General features: G+C 57.1%; 3 protein-coding genes across 6 annotated transcripts in view; 2 read left to right on the top strand and 1 right to left on the bottom strand.

The window, feature by feature from the left end:
• The first annotated feature begins 464 nt into the window (after window positions 1-464).
• DHODH (dihydroorotate dehydrogenase (quinone)) lies at window positions 465-4946 on the top strand. Of its 3 annotated transcripts, none has more exons than XM_087728511.1 (9): window positions 465-524; window positions 620-829; window positions 935-1134; window positions 1224-1306; window positions 2519-2706; window positions 3073-3177; window positions 3348-3501; window positions 3579-3738; window positions 4453-4946. In XM_087728511.1, exons 1-9 carry the CDS (start codon window positions 507-509, stop codon window positions 4526-4528), a joined length of 1194 nt encoding a protein of 397 aa, XP_087584637.1. In that variant the 5' UTR covers window positions 465-506; the 3' UTR covers window positions 4529-4946. The 3 variants fall into 3 exon arrangements, with proteins under 3 accessions (XP_087584637.1, XP_087584636.1, XP_087584638.1); XM_087728510.1 differs by having other exon boundaries at window positions 3073-3186; XM_087728512.1 differs by having other exon boundaries at window positions 3073-3186; window positions 4412-4946.
• A 1539-nt stretch (window positions 4947-6485) lies between these two features.
• On the top strand, window positions 6486-16617 carry DHX38 (DEAH-box helicase 38). Of its 2 annotated transcripts, XM_014057356.2 has the most exons (26): window positions 6486-6844; window positions 6942-7108; window positions 7178-7288; window positions 7400-7571; window positions 7665-7783; window positions 7869-7945; window positions 8422-8577; window positions 8743-8904; window positions 8988-9095; window positions 10060-10178; window positions 10272-10409; window positions 10704-10890; window positions 11007-11192; window positions 12644-12784; window positions 12867-12977; window positions 13045-13161; window positions 13576-13683; window positions 13760-13872; window positions 14023-14231; window positions 14327-14481; window positions 14564-14719; window positions 14797-14931; window positions 15660-15785; window positions 15895-15990; window positions 16222-16343; window positions 16436-16617. In XM_014057356.2, the coding sequence occupies exons 1-26, from the start codon at window positions 6525-6527 to the stop codon at window positions 16518-16520; spliced, it is 3696 nt and encodes a 1231-aa protein (XP_013912831.2). In that variant the 5' UTR covers window positions 6486-6524; the 3' UTR covers window positions 16521-16617. The 2 variants fall into 2 exon arrangements, with proteins under 2 accessions (XP_013912831.2, XP_087585258.1); XM_087729132.1 differs by having other exon boundaries at window positions 6942-7288.
• PMFBP1 (polyamine modulated factor 1 binding protein 1) overlaps window positions 15078-20561 on the bottom strand; it is a 20429-nt gene continuing 14945 nt past the window's right edge. Inside the window, exons 5-15 of the mRNA XM_087729133.1 lie at window positions 20332-20454; window positions 20101-20221; window positions 19874-20016; window positions 19633-19786; window positions 19132-19261; window positions 18928-19048; window positions 18627-18794; window positions 17986-18095; window positions 17797-17871; window positions 17448-17541; window positions 15078-16928 (exon numbers count right to left, since the gene is read on the bottom strand). Of these exons, the coding sequence (XP_087585259.1) occupies window positions 16860-16928; window positions 17448-17541; window positions 17797-17871; window positions 17986-18095; window positions 18627-18794; window positions 18928-19048; window positions 19132-19261; window positions 19633-19786; window positions 19874-20016; window positions 20101-20221; window positions 20332-20454 (1308 nt within the window). The 3' untranslated portion in view covers window positions 15078-16859. The remainder of the gene's footprint in view (window positions 16929-17447; window positions 17542-17796; window positions 17872-17985; window positions 18096-18626; window positions 18795-18927; window positions 19049-19131; window positions 19262-19632; window positions 19787-19873; window positions 20017-20100; window positions 20222-20331; window positions 20455-20561) is intronic.

The following is a 20561-nucleotide window of genomic DNA, read 5'->3' as shown; positions in this document are numbered from 1 at the left end:
CGTAATTGAAATAGTAGCTTTGGTCGAGGATAAGACCCTTAATTGAAAAATGAAGCACCGACCCAAAACTGAAGGAAAAGACGCAGAGAGAGCAGCTGTCGTTTGCTAAAAGGAAAGCGGGCGAAAGGCTGCGTTGGAAACGGTCGGGGAGCCCGGGTGGGTTGGGCAGAGGGGAGAGAGGTCTCCGAGGAAGGGCACGGGCGGGCCAGCCTTCCGCTTCCTCGGGGCTCCTGACTTTCTCCCCCACCTGCATCGGAAGGAAGCGTCGCCGGGGCGGCGGCTGCTTTCCCCGAGGAGGAGCCCGCACCTTTGGCCGGAATGCGGGAGGGGAAGCCAGCCCGGCTCTCCGCCGGGAGCCCCGAAGGAGGAGCGTTTCGCAGCCTCGCCTCCGATCGCCACCTTCGGCCGGGAACGTCGCGCCGTGCCTGACGCCGCCGCGCGGGGGCGACTGCGGGCCCCTCCTCGGCCCGCGCGCATGCGTCGGAGCGCCCCGGGGGATCTCCGTCATGGCCGCCGGGCTGCGGGTGAGCGGAGAGGCCTCTGCGGGCGCCCAGGGCCGCTCCGGGGAAGGGCGGGGGGCCGCCGGGAGGGGCCTGACGCTCCGCTTCTCTCCCCGCAGCGCCTGAAGGAGGCCGCCCTGGTCCTCGGGGGCGGCGGCCTGATCTTCGCCGCGCACCTGACGGCCAGGGGCGACGAGCGCTTCTACCGCCGGTGGCTGATGCCGGCCCTGCAGCGCCTGGTGGGGCCCGAGGACGCCCACCGGCTGGCCGTGCGCCTGCTCGCCCTGGGCCTCGCGCCCCGGCCCGGCCCGCCGGACTCGCCCATCCTGGTAGGGGGGAGGAGGAGGAGGAGGAGGAGGAGGGGAGGAAGGAAGGGCGGCGGCGGGGGCGGCGGCGGGGCCGAGTCTGAGTTTCTCTCCCGCGACGCCCCTCAGGAGGTCCGGGCGTTCGGGCGGCGGTTCCGGAACCCGCTGGGCCTGGCCGCCGGCTTTGACAAGCACGGGGAGGCGGTGGACGGGCTCTTCCAGATGGGCTTCGGCTTCGTGGAGGTGGGGAGCGTCACGCCGGAGCCCCAGGAGGGCAACGCCAAGCCGCGCGTCTTCCGGCTGCCCGAAGACCAAGCGGTCATCAACAGGTGGGCGCGGCGGGGGCGGCGGCGGGTGGGCGGCGGCGGCGGCGGAGGAAAGGCCCCTGAAGCCCTTGTCCCCACCCGCCCCCCTCCAGGTACGGCTTCAACAGCCAGGGCCACGCCGTGGTGGAGCGCAGACTCCGAGCTCGGGAAGCGGCGCAGCGCCGGCTCAGCAAAGGTGAGGCGGCCCTGTGGCCTTTGGGGCAGCCTAGGGAGGGCTGGGCTTCCCCCACCCCGACTGCTCGTTTATTCACGTTTTCGAACAATTCATCTCCCTCAGGGAGGGACTGAGCGATACACAACAGAATGCTGAAATATAGAAGAAGCAGCATTTAAAAGTTTAGAAAATAACGGCATAACGGAGTTGAAGGGACCTTGGAGGTCTTATGGTCCAACCTCTTGCTAAAGCAGGAGACCCTGTTCCAGGGGCCCCCAAACCCCCCCCCCGTTGCAGCCCAATGCCCGGTGCGGCCCATTGGAACCAGACTGTGCAAGCAGCGCATGACAGGGCGAAACAGCATTTGCACAAGTGGCATATGCGCCAATCTGCCCCCCAGCCCCATTGCTGGTGGTGGTCTGCAGAGCTGGAACGATTGAGGACTGCTCTCTAGACCATTTCAGACAAGGGCTTGTTAAGTGAATTATTGCCATTATTAAGTTAGTAACACAGTTGTTAATAAATCTGGCTTTCCCATTGCCTTTACTTAGAAGGTCACAAAAGTTGGTCACATGACCCCAGGACACTGGGACCGTCATAAATATGAGTCAGTAGCCAAACACCTGAATTTTGATCTCATGACAGTGGGGATGCTGAAATAGTCAGAAGTGTGAAAAATGGTCAGAAGTCACTTTTTTCAGTGCCATTGTAACTGGTCACTAAGTGAACTGTTGTAAGCCGAGGACTATCTGTATAAGGGGATTTCCTACCTTTAAGGAGTCTCTCACTTTGTGTCCATAGGGGTGTCTCCTTGTTTATGCATAAATAAATACTAATCTACCTTTCCCACTCAGATTCTATTTGGGCAAAGGGACACAAGCAAAAGAATCTTGCTGATGTTTACAACTAATGGCTTAGCCACATTCTGCATCAGTTGAAACCTCCAGACAGTTTTCAAGGGTAGCCCCATGTAGAGCATTTTGCAATAGGGCATAAATGACCGGAAAGCCTCCCTATTTCCTTATTCTGGAAAGGGTGTAACTGGCATACAGCAAAGGCCCTCCTCACCATAGTTGCCGCCTGCTCTTCCAGCAGGAACTGTAAATCTAAAAGGACCCCAGGTTATGCGTGGGGTCTGTGGGGCATGGTACAAGCCCATCCAAGACCAAAGGGGATAAATTCCTGGACACAGGGGGGATGCTTCTGCCCTCATGGCATTTTCTTTGTTTTTAGCGGGGATGCCCCTTGGAATAAATCTGGGCAAGAACAAGTGTTCTGTGGATGCAGCTGCTGACTACGTTGCAGGCGTTCGCGTGTTGGGTCCGCTGGCTGATTATGTGGTGGTGAATGTTTCCAGCCCAAACACGCCAGGATTGCGGGCTCTGCAGGGCAGAGCAGACTTGCACCTCTTACTTACAAAGGTAGGGTTCTGCCTTGGCCTTGGAGGTTCTCCTCTCTCCCTTACAAATCTCCTCCTTGGGATGCTCTGCGCCCAGCAGACTCGCATACACTTTGAGCTGCTGCCCACTTGTACTCACTGTCAGAAGGAATGTTGGGCCCCAATTAGGGAACAGGCCACCCACTGTTAGTGAATACCAGAGTGGCCGTCTTTGCTGTCATCTGGTCTCCCTCGCATTGGAAGCAGCTTCGCTTGAGTATAGCTCCTCCTCCTCGCCTTCCCAAGAGCATCTCACCTTGTTGTGAGCCTCTCTGTGTGCTGGTACTGTTCTGCCCATTGAAGAGATGGCCAAAGCCTGGAGCTTCAGTGTCATCTTTGTTTCTGGCAGGTTCTTGCTGAGCGGGATTCCCTCCCAGGTAAGCACAAGCCGGCTGTGCTGGTGAAGATTGCACCAGACCTGACAAGCCAAGAGAAACGGGACATTGCCAGGATTGTGAGTGAGGTACTGAGCACTAGGACAAGGGCAGGCTGTTATTCCCTTCAGGAGTTCCTGACTCAGGCAGCCTCTGCTCTGTTTTCATGCTGCTGGTCAGCTGCATCTTCACCCCAAGGATTGTAAGGAAAGGGGAACCATCTAATTCTTCCTTTGGTCTCCTTTTCCAGCTGGGGATTGATGGACTGGTGGTAACTAACACTACCGTGAGCCGTCCTGAAACCCTTCGTGGGGCTTCATGCAATGAAGTGGGAGGGTTAAGTGGAGCTCCCTTACGACAGCTCTCCACCCAGATGGTCAGCGACATGTATTCTCTCACCCAAGGTAATGAGATGAACAAGAGGCACGAGAGGCCATGGCACCAGTTTCCTTTTCTATAAACGCTTCCTTCCTTCTCTTAGGGTGCATACCAATCATTGGAGTGGGTGGAGTCTGCACTGGCCAGGATGCCTTGGAGAAAATACGGGCAGGTGCCTCCTTGGTCCAGATGTATACAGCCCTCACATACCATGGACCACCTGTGGTGGGTGCCATAAAGCAGGAGCTTGAGGCCCTACTGAGGTGAATGGAAAGCTTAAGTTTCTTTTGGCCTTTGGTTAGATCTAAAATACGAGACTTTATCTTTTGTTCTAAAACAATTGGATTTAAGCTCTGTTTTTGTTACTTCGAAATTAAGATGTTGTGTCGTGTACTATCTGTGAGGGAAAAACAGGCTCTCTTCCATCTACAACTGCTTCTCTTGGTAGACAGTCCCTGTTTCTGTTAATCAGCATACTAACACTTAATCAAGAGCTTAAAAGGATGGATACAAAACCAGGAGAAACCAGGACTTGAATACATCTTTTATTAATTGATTTAAAAATTGCCCCTGAATACTTGTAAGGCCAGGAGGATAGCACCACTATCAGCCAGGTGAGCCCTAATGGGAGGGAAGGTTCATGTTCCGGAGCAGAACTCATAGGAAAGGCAAATTCCCCCCCCCCCCAACACACACACACTTCCTTTGGAATCTTCACTCAATATTGGGATAATCAGTATTGGAAAATTAATGGTTGTACTTGGAGAGGAAGAGACTAGTAGAGTAAGGAAGAACATAATGAGGAATATACATTGAAAGGAATTAGATTCTTGCATGGGGTATTAACTAATTAAAGAAGTGGAGCTTGTGTAGCAAAGAACAACATTTAGGAAAAGATAATTCACAAGAGTTGATATTTTCCTTTTTATCCCCAAGAGGCAGAAAAGAAATCACATAATTCTATTTGCCTTGAGCAGAGAACAAGGATTCCAGAGTGTTCAAGATGCTGTGGGAGCGGATCACAACCTCGGAGGATTCCTGGTCAAGGATTAGTGAACTCCCTGGATCAGCAGTAAAAGAGGACATGTGTTGTCGGAGATCCACTGGCTACTTCCTGCCCTTCATTAATGATGTAGGGGGGATTTTGGACCTTAAAAAAAAAGACCTGTAACAAGGGGAAAACAAGCGTTTGTTGGCATACATCCTCTCCTGGGGAAGCGTAAAAGCTAGAACTTTCCTGATGTCATGAGACTGATGCAAGCAGTACCCCAGCACAAGAAGGTAGAAATGGGTCACAGTCGGCGAGGAACATGGTATCAGTGTTCCGTTTGTTGACTCTCAGTCCCTTTCTCCCTGTAAGGTTGGGAGGCCTGTACCACACTGAGTAGAGGAAACCCATTTTGTTATTCAGAAGTTGTTTTGAAAGAAGGCACACAACAATTTTTAAAAATAAAATATTATTGTGATTGTTTCCTCTGGAAGTTTTGAAATATATGTCTCTAAGCCTATCTAGGCAGTAGAAGATGCTGAGTCTCCTTTGAAGGAAGTGTGCTTTGCACCAGGTAAACAGCTTCAAAAATTAATCTATTAAGGGGTTGGTAACAAAATATCTATCCAAATTTATTGGCTGCTCAATTGCAGTGTACTAGGTGGCATACAAAACTATGCATAGAAGCATCCAGCATTGCCTTTGAAACTTAGGTACCTTAGTAGCATGGAAAAAACCATACTCCCTGAATTCTTTCTGCAAAATGGTTTTTTACCAACTGCCCAAACAACTGCAAGTACTTCAAGCAAAGTGAAAAACGTTTCATTAAAGGGGTTTGTTGTCAAGTCTCTTACCAAGGGTACAGAAATCGTGCATTCAAATTCTAGGAAAGTAAACCCTGGTAAGACAGAGTGGCTCTGGGTTTGGGGTTCGTTGGGAGAACCTTTGCTCTTGGATGGGGTGGTACTACCCCAAACAGACCCTGTGGGTATTCTGGGGGTTCTCCTGGACTCGCGTCTCCTGCTCAAAGAGCAGGTGGCGGTTGTGGCCAGGAGGGTCTTTGTGCAACTGCAGGTGGTTTGCCAATTATACCCTTTCCTGGGCCAACAATCCCTACTCAGTCACTCATTCCCTAGTCACTTCGTCTTTATTGCAACACGCTGTCCTTGGGGCTGTCCTTGAGCATCTGGAAGCTCCAGTTGGTGCAAAATGCAGCGACCCGCATGGTTTTGTGCAGACCCCGGTGTGCACGTGGATCCCCTGCGGGAGCCGATTTGCTTCCAAGTAAAATTCAAGGTGCTGGTTCTCATCTTTTAAAGCCCTTGGGGCTTGGGACCAGGTGATCCGAGGGACAGTCTCTTGCCAGTCACATCAGAGCCTGCAGGTCCATCCCCATAGGAGATAACGCCTGGTGGGATCCAGAAGGACCTCTCTCTGGTGGCTCCCTCTCTGGAACATCACCCCCCCCCCCCGAGATTAGAATGGCCCCCAGTCTAATATTATCTTATTGTTTTAAATGAGGCTTTATATTCTGTAAGCCGCCTTGAGTCGCCACGGGCGAATAGGCGGCAATGCAAACTCAATAATAAATACTAGAAACATTAAATCAGCGGGTTAAACAGAGACAAGCAACGGCGCGCTTTCGGCCAAAGGCAGCTGCTCCGAGGCTCCCCCAGGATCGCCTGGTCTTCCAGTGGAGCTGAACCGCTTCCACGAATGGCGGCTCCTTTTCCGGCCCTTGACTCGTGTCTGGCTCCCCTCCAGTGGGCAGACGAGCCCTTCCAGGGGCCTTTGGGGAAGGGGCTTCGTGTCCGAGAGAGGCCCAGGCTCCTTGCTCACGCCCGCGCCGCAGACCGAGCGGCAGCCGGGGCCAACAAGGGCGGAGCTTGACGGAGGGGACTCCGGGCGGCCCAGGAAGCCCAAAGGCGGCGGCGGCGGCTAGACCGGCCCTCCTCGGCTCTATGGCGGAAGGAGGAGCAGAGGGACGCCGCCGCGAGGCATTCTGGGACAGCCGCCGCCGGCCCCGCTCCGTCCGGAAGAGGAAGCGCCGCGCAGGGGCCCATGGAGGAGCGCGCGGAGGCAGCGGCGGAGGCCTCGCTGCACCGGCTAGCCGGGCTGGCGCCCGAGGGGCAGGTGGGGGGACTCGTGCTGGTCAAGCGGCGCAGCGCCGCCGAGGAGCAGCACGTCTTCAAGATCCCAGCGCCGCGCGCCTCCTTGCTGGGCCTCGACCTGCTGGCCGCCCAAAAGCGCCGCGAGCGGGAGGATCGGCCGGCCAAGAGGCCCCGCGGCGGCGCCGACGAGGGCACGGACGAGCCGGCCCGGGAGCCGCCGGAGGAGCCGGGCGACGGGGCGGGGCGGGGCGGCCGGCGGCGCAGGGACAGGTAAGCGGGGCGGGGCGGGGCGGGGGTCCGGCGGGGCTTCGGGGCCGCCCGGCACGCCGCCTGAGCCCCCGCTCCTCCCTCTCCCCCCCCCCGGCAGGCAGTACCGCTCGGCCCAGGTGGAGACGCCGTCGCACCCGGGGGGCGTCAGCGAGGGCTTCTGGGAGCGCAGCCGGCAGCGGGAGCGCGAGCGGCGGGAGCAGGGCGTCTTCGCCTCGTCTAAGGAGAAGGAGCGCCGGAGGGAGCAGGAGCGCAAGCGCGACCGAGGTGAGCCCGAGCCCGGCGCCGCCCCCGCGGGATCCTCCGCCCACGCCGCTGACCGGCCTTTCTCCGCAGAGACCCGCGACCGCGGTCGCCGCAGCGGCCGCGCCGAGAAGGAGGGCTCCTCGGAGAGGAGCAGGAGCGCCCCGAAGACCGAGCCGGAGAGCCCGCGGCAGCCGCCCAAAGGTGCTTGGCAGCGGGGAGCCCACCTGGCAAAAGGGGGGGGGGCGGTCGGGGGCGGCTGTGCCACTCCTCCGGGCTCGGCCGCTGGCTGACTCCTTCCTTTGCGGTGCTCAGATGCAGCCACGCCGTCGCACTCCAGCTGGGAGGAGGAAGACAGCGGTTACAGCGGGTCCCGCCGCTCCCAGTGGGAGTCTCCCTCCCCGGCTCCCTCCTGCCGGGACTCAGAGCGGAGCCACCGGAGCCCTGCTCAACTGCGGGAGAGCGAGAGGCGGGGGGAACGAGAACGGTACGTGAGGGAGGCTTGTTGGTGGATGGCACTGCATTGGTGGGGCCTGAGTGGGGCGGCGAGAGTGAGTTTTGCGGTGGTCTCTCTTTGCAGGTCCAGCAGGAACAGGGGTCCCGAGGAGACGCCTTTGCCCACCCCTACTTATAAATACAATGAATGGGCTGACAACCGAAGGCATTTGGGCGGAACCCCTTGGCTCTCCAGAGGCAGGGGTAAGCGGAAAATGGCGGAGTGTGGAGAGGCCCAGATTTGCCTTAATCCAAGGTAGAATTGACCTCTCACGAGATCTATTTCCAGGGCGATCTGAGGATGGGGAAGACGGCATTGCCTTTGAAACGGAGGAAGAACGGCAGCAGTGGGAAGACGATCAGCGGGTGAGTTGACAGCTTTAATCCCCGGGGTGGTTACCTTGCTATTTGAGGCAAAATGCCTGAAAGGGAAGAAACGGAGCAAAAAACGTCAGAATGAGAGGGAAGCAAATCTCTGGTTGACAAGCTCGGGGGGGGGGGGGGCTGGGGCTGCTTTTCACTTTCTAAGTGTGGGCTGTGGGATTTTCATCGCTGGGTGTGGCATGACATCGGTTCCAGCTGGCCAACCCTTAGCTAGAGACCTCCCCGAGGCCCCTTGGAGATCCCTTTTTGCCTCTCACGGTGTAATGGCAGCCTGTGTGTGTGCGTGAGAGAGAGAGAGAGAGAGAGAGATTGTCCAATTGCTTGTGGTGTTGAGGAAGGGGCTTCTTTGGTGGTGGTGGTGGTGGTGGTGAGGTATTGCGGTGCTGCTCTTAACAGTGCAGCAGAAAAGACCTCATTTTTATCTGGGGAGACTATAACCTTTTTTTGTCTCTTATCAGCAAGCTGACCGGGACTGGTATATGATGGATGAGGGCTACGATGAATTCCACAACCCTCTGGCTGCCTCCTCAGAGGAGTATGTGAGGAAACGTGAGCAGCACCTGCAGAGGCAAAAGCAGACGCGCATCTCAGCTCAGCGCAGGCAGATCAATGAGGTTGGGCAAGGCAGGGCAGGGGCGTCCTAGGCTGAGGGGCCCTGGTGCTCAGCCGTGACCCAGAGGCAGTGGGTCCGCCTGTTCCCTGCTATTGCTGGGAGCCCCCCGAGGCCTGCTTGGCCTAGAAGCGGGGGCTGCTGCCTGATTTGACCTTCTGCTTGGCAGGATAACGAGCGCTGGGAGACCAACCGCATGCTGACGAGTGGCGTGGTGCACCGGCTGGAGGTGGAGGAGGACTTTGAGGAGGATAACGCTGCCAGGGTGCATCTCCTGGTGCACAACCTGGTACCTCCTTTTCTGGATGGGCGCATTGTTTTCACCAAGCAGGTCAGGTCAGGTGGTGCTTGGGGGGTGGGTGGCGGGAAGGACCTTTGCTGCCTTGAAATTATCCCTTTTTTCATTCTTTCCAGCCTGAGCCCGTCATCCCTGTCAAAGATGCCACCTCCGACTTGGCCATTATTGCCCGCAAAGGCAGCCTGTTGGTGCGGAAGCATCGGGAACAAAAAGAGCGCAAGAAGGTGCTGGCTGAGCCCCTTGCTGTGTGGGGTGTGGGCAGGGAGAGCTGGCTTGGCCGTGTGGTGGAAGGAGCAGGCTAGTGAGCGAGAGGCCGTGTGCTCAGGCCCAGCCTCAGGGTCGGCCTCTCAGCCCACTTCCAAGGGTAGTTGGGGTTGTGGGGGTAAATAAAAGGAGGAAGGTATGGTGGATATGTTTACCGCGTGAGATATTTGTAAAAATAATGAAGGCAACTTTAAGGAAAATAATAAGCAGAATAAACAACACAACCTCCCCTGAACCATTAACAGAAGGGAAGGCAGGTGCAGCGCTCGAGCGGCTTGTACACACTAAAGCAGGGAGCAGTTTCAGTTGTGAGAGCCGAGGGAAATCCTGAAGCTGAGGGGGGTGGGGTGTTGAATGACGAGGAATCCCTGGAGAGAAACAAGTACCGTCCTCCAGGTGGGCCAGCACTTTCCCCAAAGGATTAGGTTTTCTGGACTCATCGTTACTGGTGGAAGCCGGAGTTTCAGGAGCCTTTGCTCAGCTTCGGCTGGCTGCCTTGGCTGGGGAAGGCAGTCTAGGCTCCTGTCACCTCCAGCGAGATTAATGCATTGCCCGAGGGGCAGCCTCTTAAGGTGGCTTGCTTCCTGTGACTGGGCCGCAGGGGTATCACTTGAAAGATGCCTGGTTCAGCAGACGGGCACTTAAGGGGGTTTAAGAAATCCCAAGAAAGGAATATTTTCTCTGGTAGGACCCACACGGCTGGCCCCTTGAGAGCAGAACCGTTGTTTGGAAGGGCATTTGGGGGCCTGTGTCTGTCCGATGACTGCTCCTTTAATTGACTTCGATCTGTAGCAGCTGCAGCCGTGTTGATTTCTACCGCTGCTGCGTGCGTTGGCTCTGAACATTAGTTTCTTGTTGCTAGGCTTGTGATTCTGCGGAAGTGGACCACAGAAAAGCGTAACTGCTTGGTGTTGGTTCTTGTAGGCTCAGCACAGGCACTGGGAGCTGGCAGGTACAAAGCTTGGGAACATAATGGGCATAAAGAAGGAAGAGGAGGAGGAATCGGGGCAAGTCCTGGCCGAGGATGGCACGGTGGATTACAGGTAGGATCAAGGCCACTTGTAAAGGCCGGGGGCGAGGGAGGGGAGGGGAGTGACCTGACAAGGGATGAAGTTCTCTGAACCCTCCCCTTGCAGGACAGAACAGAAGTTTGCTGGACACGTGAAAGAGAAGAGTGAGGCAAGCAGCGAGTTTGCCAAGAAAAAGTCCATTGTGGAGCAGAGGCAGTACTTGCCCATCTTCGCTGTTCAGCAGGAGCTTTTGACAGTTGTCAGGTCTGCACCCCCTCCCTCCCTCCCTCCCTCCCTCCTCCAGCCTCCACCAAGGCTTCTCTTGGAACAGGCAATGGGATGGGAGGGCAGCTGCCTCACTGAAGCCAATGCTACGCTGTTGAGAATCCAGTAGATTCTGGAATGGGCCCAGGCAAATAGAATGATGCGGAGCGCCTGTATTAAACAGCGTGTGGAATATCGAGGCATTTTGCAAATTGAAAACTCCGGGAGGGGGTGGAGGGTCTTTACACGGCATCACTGCAGCCAGTGACAGAGCTTGCTGCCTCCTCCTGACAGAGACAACAGTATTGTGATTGTGGTGGGAGAGACGGGCAGTGGCAAAACAACGCAGTTGACGCAGTACCTGCACGAGGATGGCTACACAGACTATGGCATGATTGGCTGCACGCAACCACGCCGAGTGGCGGCCATGTCTGTGGCCAAACGCGTTAGTGAGGAGATGAACGTGGCCCTTGGGGAGGAGGTGAGTGCTGCAGGCCGTGGGGCGTCTGGGCGAGGCTGTGGGCCAGCTGCCTTCACTCGGAGGCCAGCCGAGGCCTGCTTGGTGAGTTTCGCCTGTGGACCTTGTGCCCGGGCCAGGTGGGCTACGCCATCCGCTTTGAGGACTGCACTTCGGAGAGCACCGTGATTAAGTACATGACGGATGGGATCTTGCTACGGGAGTCTCTGCGGGAAGCTGATCTAGACCATTACAGCGCCATCATCATGGACGAGGCTCACGAGCGCTCGCTCAACACCGATGTGCTGTTTGGCCTTCTGCGAGAAGTAGGTGCCTGGTAGGCTTTGCCTGGGGTGTCTGGCAGGGTCCCCCCCCCCCCCCTGCTCCTATCCATCTCCAACTGCTGTGTGCGTGTGGCTGCGGCTGCTGCTGGGTATTGAAGATGGGAGGAGGCGGGGCTAGGATTAGTAGGACCCAGGCTGAAATGGACTCTTAGGGGGTAAATGGGAAACGGATAGCCTTCCAGCCCCACTTTTAATCTCCCAGAATGGTGGGGAGAGGGGGCTGAGCTTGTAAACACCCTGGGTGTGGCCAGCCGATTGCTGGTGGTGGCAGTTGTGGGCAGGCAGCCCCAGCTTTTCTCCTTGGGGGGGGGGACGGGGACTTCACTGCAGCACAGAAGCCACACCCCCTGAGCCTGCATTGCCTGTATTGCATCTTTCCAATTGCACGTCTGGAGCCCCTTTTGAGTTTATCCTGAGAGGGCCAACTGTGTGTTGCAAAAGCTTCTAATGTGGAGCGTGGTCATCTGTTTTGAGGGCTTAGAGGACGGAGGGATGAAGAGCTGCTTGCTTGGGTTTCAATGAAAGTGGCCCTGGGCCTATTCGGGTCCTTCGCCTGCTTAGGCTGCAATTGCCAGTCTCGCTCAGCCTTTATCCATTCAGCCGTAGGGCCAGCAGGTAGACGCCGCATTGCTGTCGGTGGGCAACCCAGAGCCCTCTAGAGATGCTGTTCCCAATGGCCTGGCTTTATAGGAGCTTCAGAGCGGATTGCCAGTCTGACCAGGGAGACAAGGAACATGAGGAGATGAGCGCACTCTTTCACTCTCGGATAACATGGACGCAGCAGCCTTGAGAGTCAAATTTACAGCTTCTGAGCTCAAGAGAGGGTCCCTTCTGAACCTCTCGTTCCACCCGCTGTACAGCTGGGGCCGAGGCTCCGTTCACTAGGCAGCATCTTTTCATCCCTCTCTAAAGGTCTTTTTTCCATATCATTGGGCTTATTCAAAGCAACAGTTTTGATGGTTGCTTCTTAAATATAGCATGGTACAAAGCAGATGTAGGCTGGACTAGAAGACCTCCAAGGTCCTTTCTAAATAGGGGTTCGTTCCTGTTTAGCTCTTCTCCCTCAGGGTGTTGCTAGTACAATCTTCAGAATGAATCTTTGCTCCACAAATGACTGGGAATTCCTCCTAAAGTCCGAATGGCCGGCCTCGGCCGCCCTCTCTGTAGTGCTGCTGGGTCAGGTTTAGTGGTGAGCACAACTGGCTAAAGGTGCACTGGCTGCCCGTTTCAACGTTTTTGTTAGGAGGGTTGCGAAAAGGCAGCTGAGCAGAAGCAGCCTATTACCTGGGCAGCCATGGTACGAACGTGTCCTTGGAGTCTCCTTGGAGAAGCAGAGGATTTCCCCCTGAAACCCTTTCATGGGGCGAGAGGAAGGAAAGGGGTCATTTAGGATTTTCCTGTCATTCTTGGGCAACGATCCCGTCTTTCCATAGGTGGTAGCCCGCCGCTCAGATCTCAAGCTGATTGTTACCTCGGCCACCATGGATGCAGAGAAGTTTGCGTCTTTCTTTGGAAACGTGCCCATCTTCCACATCCCAGGCCGCACATTTCCTGTTGACGTTCTCTTTAGCAAGGTATGGGGTAAGCAAAGGCCTGGAGCAAGGCCGTCCAGGTGAGCCCCGGATGGGTGCATCAGCCTCCTTTTTGCTCTTTCAGACTCCGCAAGAAGACTATGTGGAGGCCGCCGTAAAGCAGGCCCTGCAGGTCCACCTCTCCAGCGCCCCTGGAGATATCCTCATTTTCATGCCAGGCCAGGAGGACATCGAGGTGAGTTCATCTGTGGGACTGTTTAAGATCCTAGTCAGCCCCCTAATTGCCTCGCCTCATCTTGCAGGTCACATCTGAGCAGATTGTGGAACATCTGGAAGAGCTGGAAAATGCTCCTGCTCTGGCTGTGCTGCCCATCTACTCTCAGCTACCCTCAGATTTGCAGGCCAAGATATTCCAGAAGGTACGGCCGGCTGCCTTTGCACTAGTGACGATCTCGGATTACTTGGCAATGGTACCTAGATACTTGAAGCGTCTAACGTGGCTTCTCCCAAGCTCAAGACGAGTAGAACGATTGGCAAGCAGCCTGATCTGCAGCAAAAAATGAGTCTGGGAAGTAGATGGATTTTGTGCCGTGGCTTGAGAAGTCAAACATCTTTCTCTTCTTAGGAAGTAGAAACTAGAAGCCTTTTCAGGAGCTGTTTGATACAGGCCATTTCGGTCAAAGGGATTGCTAGCCTTTATAGGACTTAGCTGCTGAAAGCAAAGATGCTGGAATCAAAAGCCAGCACCTCAGGGCCTTTCCTTGGGGGAAACTGAGCGTTTCAATTGAAGAGGTGGATTAGGAGCTGCATCCTGAAACTTGGATTCTTGGCAGGCACCAGATGGAGTCAGGAAGTGCATTGTGGCCACCAATATCGCAGAAACCTCGTTGACGGTTGATGGGATCATGTTTGTGATCGACTCTGGATATTGCAAACTGAAGGTAAGGAAGCTTGCTTATGGAGAGCGTGAGAATGCTAGGGATGAAGCCCCAGCTAACCCTACTTGTTACATCTCAGGTCTTCAACCCACGGATTGGCATGGATGCCTTGCAGATCTATCCAATCAGCCAGGCTAATGCAAATCAGCGCTCTGGCCGAGCCGGAAGGACAGGCCCAGGTCAGTGTTTCAGGTAGGAGTTGTACGTATCCAAGGGGGTCTCCTCGCAGCCCGCAGTGGGCACCGCAGTAAATGCTTATCTGTGGCTGCCAAATCTCGTTCTTCCGCTGTGGCCAAGGCTGCTCCCCCCCCCACTGAGGTGGTTGCTCTCTTTCTCGAGCAGACTCTACACCCAGAGCGCTTACAAGAATGAACTGCTGACCACCACCGTCCCAGAGATCCAGCGTACCAATCTGGCCAATGTGGTGCTGCTTCTCAAGTCTTTAGGGGTGCAGGACCTGCTACAGTTCCACTTTATGGATCCCCCTCCAGAAGACAACATGCTCAACTCAATGTACCAGTTGTGGATTCTCGGGGCGCTTGATAACACAGGTTGGGTGGAACAATCCTTCCCCACCCCCAGCATGTGGGTGGGGGGGGGCATGTGCTCCTTCTGTGGGGCTTGGCTCAGGTTCCTGTCCCTGCAGGTGGTCTGACGTCGACTGGACGCCTGATGGTGGAGTTTCCCCTGGATCCAGCTCTCTCCAAGATGCTGATCGTTTCTTGTGACATGGGCTGCAGTTCAGAGATCCTGCTGATTGTCTCCATGCTCTCAGTCCCAGCCATTTTTTACCGGCCAAAGGTGAGCCAGGGTTTCTGTTGGTCTTTGCTCTCAGGAACGGCCTTCCTGGTCTGTCACTTTCCTTTCTGCCGTCACTCTGCAGGGTCGGGAGGAAGAAAGCGACCAGGTGCGAGAGAAGTTTGCTGTTCCCGAGAGTGACCACTTGACTTACCTGAATGTTTATCTGCAGTGGAAAAATAACAGTTACTCAACGCTCTGGTGCAATGAGCACTTCATTCACGCCAAGGCCATGCGCAAGGTGGGTGTTGGGGGAGGCCCAAGGGGCGCAGAGCGACCGTGAACGGGGCTGAACCTGCCCTGGCCCTTGCCTTCCAGGTGCGGGAGGTGCGAGCGCAGCTGAAGGACATCATGGTGCAGCAACACATGAGCCTGGCTTCCTGCGGCACCGACTGGGATGTGGTTCGCAAGTGCATCTGTGCTGCTTACTTTCACCAGGCTGCAAAATTGAAGGTGAGGGATTCTTGGCCCCGTCGGTTGCCTTTGGCAAAGTGGCCTGCTCCTCCCTCTGTGGCCTATTTGGAGTGGGGGGGGGGGGGGCCACAAGGCCGCCTTGCAACGTGCTGAGCTCATTTCCCTCCCCATCATCCTCAGACAGATTCACTTCTTTGTGAGCCTCAGGAGGCCAGGTCTGGATTCTACCCAGCACCAAGGAAGCTCCATTTTATTTATTTATTAATCAAAGTTATGTACATTGGAAGTGACTCTTAGCAGCAGGAAATAATAAAACACAGCGTAAAAACAATTGTTAACAAATTATAAAAATAAAAGCATCATTAAAGATTGAACCACACACACACACACTGGAACCACAATAGGGGAGCCACCTTAAAAGGGTCTCCAAGCCGGATGACACAACCAGGTTTTGAAGGCACCCCTGAATATCAACAGGGATAGAACTAACTTGGGGGTGGGGGGAATGCTGCATAAAGGAGGCCTAACTCCTGGGACCCTTCAAACGTAGGTCCGTCTCTGCCAGGCGTTCCCTCGGCTAATCCGGACCCAGCAGTCCATGAAGGAACGCTCTGCAATGCCATAGCCAAAATCCCAGGGCCCTGTCTCAACATGGAGGGCTAATGACCCAAGGCCCCCTGCCCTCCGGGGTCTTCTGGCTGTTGTTCGGTCAAAGGCCCAAGGGGGAAGTGGGGCCAGGCAACGCTGACCTTCCTGCTCTGCTGCAGGGCATCGGGGAATACGTCAACGTCCGCACAGGGATGCGCTGCCACTTGCACCCCACCAGCTCGCTTTTTGGGATGGGCTACACTCCCGACTACATCGTCTACCATGAACTGGTGATGACCACCAAGGTGAGGGGATGCGTTGGAGAAAGGGGGCTGCAGCTGGAAATGCTGGCGGGGGTGGCCGGATCCATTTGGCTCCGTTGCCGGCTCCCTCACCTCTGCCTTTCCCCTGCAGGAGTACATGCAGTGTGTCACAGCTGTGGATGGGGAATGGCTGGCTGAATTGGGGCCCATGTTCTACAGCATCAAGCATGCTGGCAAGTCTCGTCAGGTGAGGAGGAGCCGCGGGGGAACCGTCCAGTTGCTCCCAAAGAATTCCAGCCGGCACTGATGCCCGGCAAGCTGGAAATACTTAAAAAAAAAAACAGAGGCGCCGCTGCTCATCAACCGAGATACAGACGTGAAGTCAGCGTAGCAGCGTTTGGGTTGGGCCTCGTTTCATAGTTAAAGCAGGATGGAAGACGACGGGTGGAATCTCGCATGGCTGCTTGTTCTGTTCCAGGAGAGCCGGCGGCGAGCCAAGGAGGAGGCCTCTGCCATGGAGGAAGAGATGGCTCTGGCGGAAGAGCAGCTCCGCGCTCGCAGAGAAGAACAGGAGCGTTGCAACCCGATGGGCAGCGTCAGGTATGGCCCTGTGGGCTCCTCTCGCAGGGGAGAAGTCCCGAGCCTGGAGTCGTCTCTGCTCTTCAGCCTGTCCTTTGTGCCCCTTTCCGCAGGTCCACAAAGATTTATACACCGGGGCGCAAGGAGCAAGGCCAGGTTGCCACCCCTCGCCATACCCCAGCCCGCTTTGGCCTCTAGCCACAGATGTCTCTGCATTATATATAGCTTCGTGCCGTCTCTGCTGCCGAGATCGGGATATCATTTTATTGTTTATATAAACATTGTTGCTCCTGGACTCTTTTGGTGGCTCTTGGGTGTTTCTTTCAAGCAAGGGTGGCGCTCTGCTAGCAGTGGGACATCGCGACAGCAGCCACGGATGGGGCACTTAGGCGAGTTCCCTCGATAGCAAAGCCTGGGCTGCAGGAAGGGACCCCAGCTCTTCTGCACACGGTTTGCCTCTGCTCCTGAGCCGCCTTCTCTGGCTGGGGCCCCTGGAAAAGTGGAGGAGTGCAATGGGAATAGGAGCAGCCCACTTGTTCACAACAGGAGTATGTGCCAGAGTTGTTGCAGTGCAGCCCGTGGCTCCAAATCATTGTTGTGGAGAGCCTGCAAGCAGAAACGTTGTATTTAGAACCACCCGATGTTTACTGGGACTCGTGGGACCAGGCCAAACCCATCCTGGCCCACTTGGCTCTTCTAGATGCAAGCAGGAGACCCAATTCTCTCCCTTTCTGGATGAGCGGGAGGGAATCGGGCCACGGGGGAGACCAAGGCTGCTGCCATCCTCCTCTAAGGCTCCTCTGCTCTCCTCATTCCCAGAGCAAAACTCTTCTCAGAGGCCATAAGGAGGCTCCTGTAGCAGGAGGTCCAAGGAGGCGTCCTTGAGGCCAGCGGACCCCAACCCCAACCTGGGCCGGCCATGTGGGGAGGGGACGGTTTTATGTGCTCATCCACTATTTGCCTGGCCCAGTTCCCAGCAAGCCGCAAACTGGTTTCGGTCTGTGGGCCGGGGGTTGGGGGCCCCTGCTCTATACCATCCCCCTCTGCCGCTTGGCCAATGAAGGAAGTGGGGGGTGGGCTGCGTCATCTGCTTTCCTGCCAGCCTCTGGTGGTTCTTGCATTCACCTTGATGCGCTCACATACAACGCGCTTCTCCTTGACTTCGTTCTTCAGCCGCCGGTTGTCCTCTTGCAGCCCCTCTAATAGTTGATGCAGAAGGCTGCGGGAAGGAAGAGGGGTGCAGAGAACCCCTTTGGTTCAGTAACCCCAACCCCCGTGCTCACGGCAGGCTTTTGAAAGGAAAGGTGCCTGGAATTTAAAGGTACCCGTAGCTGTTTTTCAGTCCATCCCAAATTAAGCAGGCACCTGGGGCATCTGATTTCACCAAGGGGGGGTGGGTGGGGGGGTGGGTGAAGGACCCCTCCAAATGCTCCCCTCCGCCTCCAGCCTCAAAGAGCAGCTTGGTCTCACTCACTCTCTCTCGCCGGTCAGCTGGGCAATTTGCTTGATCTGCGTTCGCAGCTTGCGGCCCAGCTCCTCATTCATCTGCCTGTAACAAAAGGAGGCGGCTGAGGGAGCAAATGGGAAGACACGCCTCCCTTTTGCCCCGTGGCAAACTCGGCAGAAGCCTCCCGTTCCTCTGCGGTGACCGGGCAACACTCACTTTTGCTCCTTCACCCACTGGCAAAGATCGGCCACCACCAATTCGCTCTCCTGGTGCAGCCAGCGATGGCCGGCGTGGGATGCCTCCAGGGAGACTCGTAAGGATTCTATCTGCCGGGAGAAGAAGAGAGACCCCTGGGATGGTTGCCAGCTGGATCCAGAGCGCTCCCTCCAAAGGGTCGCCTCCTTTCGGAGATCTCCCAGTCAGGCCGGCCGGGGGCTCATTTCCCTCCCCAGGCCCTGGTTGCCCTCCTGGGGCCAGGCGGTCCATGGGAGGAAGAGCAGGGTGTCTGGGCTGCAAGGAACCGTGGGGCTGTGGGGAGAGGGCAGCTGGGACCTGCTGGTGCTGGGGAGATAAGCAGGATGGCTTCTAGGCAGCTCGGAGTCTCTGCATGGAGGACAGAGGCTCCCTGCAGCACCCAGCACTGAAGGGGCGGCCGGGCCCACCCCACTCGCCCCCTCCCCAGCCTCAGGCCTCTGCCAGCATTGCTCCTGCCAAACAAGGGCAGGCAAAGCGTGCCCCCCCTTGGAAGAGAGGCTGGGTGGGGTGGGAGCCCTGGAGAAGCCAGAGCTGCCACTGAGGCTCCTTCTACCGTCAGGACCCAGGGGCTGCCCAGCCATCGGCCCTCTGGGCTCACTCACAGCGGTTGCCTGGTGCTTCAGCTGCAGCCGGGCCTGCCTGAAGTGTCCCTGCAGCAGCCCCAGCACAGCCGTCTGCTTGGTCAGCTGCTCTCGCAGAGAACGGCGCTCTGCCGTCTGCTCCGCCACGGAGGCCTGCAGGGCCCGCCCTCGCCTCTCGGTCTCCTGTAACTGCATGGAAAGGTGGCCCTCAATGCCAGCCCAGCCCTGTGGCCCCCCCAGAGGCCCTGGAGCGTGGCGCAGGTGCCCTCCGGGACAGAGAAACGGCTCTGGCTTCTCCAGGGGGAGGGCATGGTCCCGTCACCTGCTGCCGCAGCATCTCCAACTCCTGCATGGATGCTGCCTGCAAAGGCGGCTGCTTGGACCTGCTCAGCTTCTCCCTCAGCGCCTTCAGCCGTTCTCTGCCAGAGGCTCCTCCCAAGAAGCTAAGAAGAAAGCAGTGAGTCACCCCCCCAGCCCAAAGGCACGTCCCCTCCCAGCCTCTCCTACTTCAACCCAGGGAAGAGACCTTTCCTGCTCCAGCTCTGCTCCAGCTAGGCAGCCTCTTCCAAGGAGAACCTCCGGCGGGCAGCCAACATCCCCAAGGCGCTGAAGCTCCAGGTCCCTCTCCACCGCCTGGTCCTGGGCCACCTCCAGTGCTGCGGAGGAGAAGGCTCGGGTAGGAAGGGTGCGGGGGCCCGGGCCCTTGGACTCCCGTAGCCCAGCATGCTTGGGTGGGTGAGCATTATGGGTCTGCTGTGTTGCACCAAAAGAAACTGGGAAGCTTTGCCTCATTCCTGCCCCTGTTGGCAACCGATGCTTCAGGACCACTTACCCGGGGGGGGGGGGGGGGGCATTAGAAGAACAGGCTAAGCATCTCTGCATAAGGAAGAATGGAACGATTTCTGCCCATCGGCTGGTGAGCAGGCAAGGAGAAAGATGGGGGAAGGGAAGGAGCAACCCACAAACTGGCCCTCTTGGCCCTTGCCTGGTCCACCCTTCCCGACACGCCTCGAGCCAGCCTCCTTACCCGCCCTCCTGGGCTGTTCCGGGCTCTCGGGCCTCCTCGGCTGCAGCACTGGAGCCCCACCAGGCCAAGAGGCCTCCCGTGAGGCAGCATTCAAGGGATGGGCCTGGTCCCAGAAGAGGCTGCAATTAGCCCTTTGAAGGGGCTTCTCTGGTTCCTGGACGGAGAAGAGGGAGGTGAGCGAGTGTCAGGGCACCCCCGCAAAGCCCAGCAGGTATCCCTGGGCAGATCAGCAGCCACTCACCCATTCCTTCTGTGCACCCAGCACAGGGTGGCTTTGTTCCCGCAGGCCCTGCGCTGGGCAGGCGTGGTGCTGCAGCTGCCGACTCTGCTCTGGCGCTGGCTCCTGGCACAGGCTCTGCACAGCCAGTTCCAGGCGAGCCAGATCTGAAATGAGGCTCAGTCAACCGGGACCCCTGGCTGCAGCAGGAGGGACCGGCGGAGGGGGCCGGAGGGGGGCGGGTCCTCTACCTTTCAAGGTGCTGCTGTTCTGCTCGGCCTCCCTTGCCAGCTGCAGCTTCAGTTCCTGCACAAGGGCCTGGTAGGCCTCTGCCTGCTGCTGCAAACCCTCCTCTTCTGCCTGCCGGAGCTTCTGGGCAAGCCCAACCGAGACAAAGGGAGCCGGGTTTCTGCTCAGGCTATGGCAGCCCAGCCGCCCCCCCCCCCCGCTCACTCCAGCCGGCCAGCACGATCGGCACCTACCTGACGGAGCATCGCCTGGCTGAGCCTCTGTTTCCTGTGCTTTGCGTTGGAGCAGCTGTGAGTCGACTTGTAGGATGCAAACTCTCGGCGCAGGGCGGCCAGGGCTTCCTTTTGCTGCAGCAACTGAGACAGAGCCAGGAGGCCCAAGCGGCTCCATTGCCTGTGTGTCCGCTCCCCACCAGACGAGGCAAACCCCACCGCGCCCTCAGCAGCCAAGGCCGGGGGGGGGG

Source organism: Thamnophis sirtalis, unplaced genomic scaffold (genome assembly GCF_051295495.1).
Source record: "Thamnophis sirtalis isolate CommonGarterSnake01/CBP01778 unplaced genomic scaffold, rThaSir2_p1.2 scaffold_14, whole genome shotgun sequence".
Lineage (NCBI taxonomy): Eukaryota > Metazoa > Chordata > Lepidosauria > Squamata > Natricidae > Thamnophis > Thamnophis sirtalis.
The sequence above is the reverse complement of the archived record's forward strand: the minus strand, read 5'-3'. Positions and strand labels throughout refer to the sequence as shown.